The 3,101-nt window shown below is 69.1% G+C and overlaps 1 protein-coding gene across 1 annotated transcript; it reads left to right on the forward strand.

The window, feature by feature from the left end:
- Positions 1-216: 216 nt before the first annotated feature.
- Smim38 (small integral membrane protein 38) lies at positions 217-2,756 on the forward strand. Its single transcript, XM_076844855.2, has 2 exons — positions 217-303; positions 470-2,756. The coding sequence occupies exon 2, from the start codon at positions 1,641-1,643 to the stop codon at positions 1,800-1,802; it is 162 nt and encodes a 53-aa protein (XP_076700970.1). The 5' UTR covers positions 217-303; positions 470-1,640; the 3' UTR covers positions 1,803-2,756.
- The last annotated feature ends 345 nt before the right edge of the window (positions 2,757-3,101 follow it).

The following is a 3,101-nucleotide window of genomic DNA, read 5'->3' on the forward strand; positions in this document are numbered from 1 at the left end:
CGTCCTCCAGACATGGCCTCTCGGGTGAGTGACATCGGCTGAGCCGCGGCCTCTGTCCTCCCCAGGTGCGTGGCTGCTCCCTGCTGGTCCCTCGCCCTGGAAGCCCTGGTCCAGCAGATGCCCTGCCCGGTTACCGACTGGGGTGGGCTCCTAACGTCTGACTCTCACGCGGTCAGCGGTGACGGAGAACCCAGAGCTCGGTGCCCCTGGGAGTGACGTTCTGCCAAGCGCTGGACAGCCGGGTGCTGCTCTCTGTGGACAGATGCTCCCCACGGCGCAGAGCGGAGACCCTGGCCCTCGCAGGTGCCTGGGAGGGAGCCGAGGCGGTGGGAGGCCGGGCGGGGCAGCAGAGGGCCTGGGTGGGGTCCGGCGGTGAGGAAGGCCCAGCCAGCGCCGTCGCACCCTCCACCTCCTCTGTGAGGTGCGTCCCCTCAGTCCCCTGCGTTTGACCCTGCTTGGAACTTTCTAGAAGGCCTGAGCGGAGCCAGCACTCATCCTGCATCTGAAGAAGAATCCCGGGACTCGCATCAGGTGGCCAAGGACGGGTCGCAGAGGCCACAGCCCTAGAAGGCCCCTTCGCCTCTCCGAGGCTCCTCGGACCGTGTTCTGGTGAGCGTGTGGCTGCGCTGGACCAGCCAGACCCCCTGGACCTGCTGTGGTCCCTCGAGCTGGCTGGGGGGGGGACGGCTCCGCTGTGAGGCAGTGCTGCTCCTGGGCAGGCCCACGAGGGTGCTGTCCCTGCGCACAGCGTTAGGAGAGGAGAGCTGTGGGGTGCCCTGGGCAGGGCTGTGGCCACCTCTGTCCCCCAGTCCTTCAAGGTGGGGGTCCTAGGAAGAGCCACAGCGAGTGCGGAGCGGCTGGCCCTGGTCTCTGGGTGAGTGCGGAGGCTGGGGCTTCAGGCAGGGACCCTGTGAGGGACGGGGACCAACAGGACTGTCTGTCCTGAGGGCAGGTCCCCTCCACGCCTCTGGGTGGGCTGGTGGGTGAGAAGGAGGCGCTGGGCAGCCGGGCGGCCTCCTGGGGGATCAGGCGAGTCCGGGGGCTGGGCCTCCCTGGGCTGTCCTGCTGCAGCCTGCACTGACCCCCCATGATGTCCGGGGCCTCAGGAGGAGGATGCGGGCCATGTGCTAATTGAGCGGCGTCTGGGGTGGCCCCTGGGCCAGCCGACTGTCCTCCTCCCGTTTGTGCAGCCGCCACCCCGCCCGCCCTGCTGCTGCTGCAAAGACCGCCGGCCTCGGGCAGCGCCGGCTCCAGAAGTGATAGCTAATTGGGGACAGAAAGGGCCCGATTGTCTCGCGGCGGCCGGAAGAGCTGCGTGGGCGGCTGGAGGAGCCGGAGGCGGCCCTGCTTCGCCCAGCAGCTGCCACCGCCGGAGATGTTTGGGGATTACGTCAGCGCTGGCGGGCAGGGGCCGCGGGGACAGCGAGGGAGGCGGGCTCCGGGCGGCCTCCCGCCCCCAGGCCTCGGGACAATGCTGTCATTGTGGGCCCGGAGAGTGGCTGCCTCCGGATGAATGGCACATGGGCCTCTTGACCAAGGAGGCCGCTTGCAGCCCCGATCTGTCCCCTCGCCCGCCGGGGAGGCCCTGGCTGGAGTCTGGTCGGGGGGAAGCCTGACGGCCCCCGGAGGCCGGAGTGGGCATGGCCCCCTGGCTGGGGGGCGCCTCGGGCCCCGACCTGCTCCTGGTGTTGCTGGTGGTCATCCTGCTGGTCCGCTTCCTCCTGTGGTCCTGCCTCGGAGCCTACCTCGACCACAGGCTGGCCGCGCCACGGCCCCGGCCCCCCAGACCCAAAAGGGACTAGGCCTCGGACCCGGCAGGAAGCCCTCCCCGCCCCGGGCCTCTGCAGGGGCAACGTGTCCCCTCTGGAGAGTGGACGCGTTTATCGGCTACGGCACACACAGCCACAGGGTGTCCTTGGTCTCTGCTGAGGTGCGTTTGGCCAGGACTGTGTCCACTGGTGGCTCTGGGGAATGCTCCCTGCCCGCTGCCCCCAGGGTCCACCTGATGGGGTGGACGGCGCTAGCCCTTCACCTGCTGGGCAGGCACAGACCCGCATTCCACCCACCAGGCAGAGGCCGGCCCACGGTGTGGGGTGTTGCAGGGACGGTTCCCACCCTCTGCCATGGGCTCTGGGTCCCTGTCACTGTGAGTGTCCTGGGGCGTGTCCTGAAGGCACTTGTGCAGGGGGACCTGGGTGGAGACACAGGACAACTGTGACCGCTCACCTGCAGGTGACCCGGCCAGGGCTCCTGCATCCCAGGGGGCCACCTCTGCCTCCCGAGGGGCCAGGGGGTGCGGAGGCTTTCCTCAGCTGAGACCGGAGTCCAACCTGTCCCCGCGGAGCCCTTTGTCACACCTCAGTCTCCACCTCTCACGGGCCCCTCCTCCCTCAGTGGTCATCCCGGGGGTCGGATAAGTGTGTGGCAGGAAAGCCCCTGCCACCTGCCAGTGTCCAGGCACAGGGGTCAACTTGGCGGCCAAGCCAAGGGGCCCACCCGCATCCGCTGATCGTCTGTGCCAAGAGGCACCTGAGAGGGTCAGCAGGACCGGGAGACTGATTTAGGGCCAAGAATCCAGTACCCTGTCCCAGCCACATGAGCGTGGTGACCACTGACATCACGGTCAGCCTGGGGCAGCCATGGCCTGGGGAGACTGTGGCAGACCCACCCGGCTCCGCCCCAGGCAGCTGAGCCGGCACCTCTGGGTGGTCCTTGGGACCCTCCGGCAGGTTCTGCATCCCAGGCTGGTGGCCCCCCGCCCCCCCCCCCCCCCCCCCCCCCCCGGAGAGGGAGGAAGCGCTTCCGCAGCTCCGCGGGGAAGGACGGGGCCGACTGTACGGCGGGGCCGGAGCCGCGGAGCCCTGTCCCCAGAACACGGTGGGGCGTGACAGTCCCTCGGGAAGCTGAGCCAAGCCGAGGGCCGGGGCTTGTAGAGTGGGCACCTCCTGTGCGTCCCTCAGGGACCCGGCCACTGTCAGGAGAGGTGTCCCTGCCCCCTTGTCTGGGCCAATGACACTTGGGGGCAAGTGTGGGGGGAGCTCTGTTTGAAGGACCCACAGAGAGCACCCGTGGGGTCTCTGCTGTCCTTGTGTCTCCTGGTC

Source organism: Callospermophilus lateralis, chromosome 2 (genome assembly GCF_048772815.1).
Source record: "Callospermophilus lateralis isolate mCalLat2 chromosome 2, mCalLat2.hap1, whole genome shotgun sequence".
NCBI classification, from domain to species: domain Eukaryota; kingdom Metazoa; phylum Chordata; class Mammalia; order Rodentia; family Sciuridae; genus Callospermophilus; species Callospermophilus lateralis.

Coding starts and splice junctions, on each gene's coding strand:
- Smim38 (XM_076844855.2), top strand. CDS start 1,641: ATGGCCCCCTGGCTGGGGGGCGCCTCGGGCCCCGACCTGCTCCTGGTG.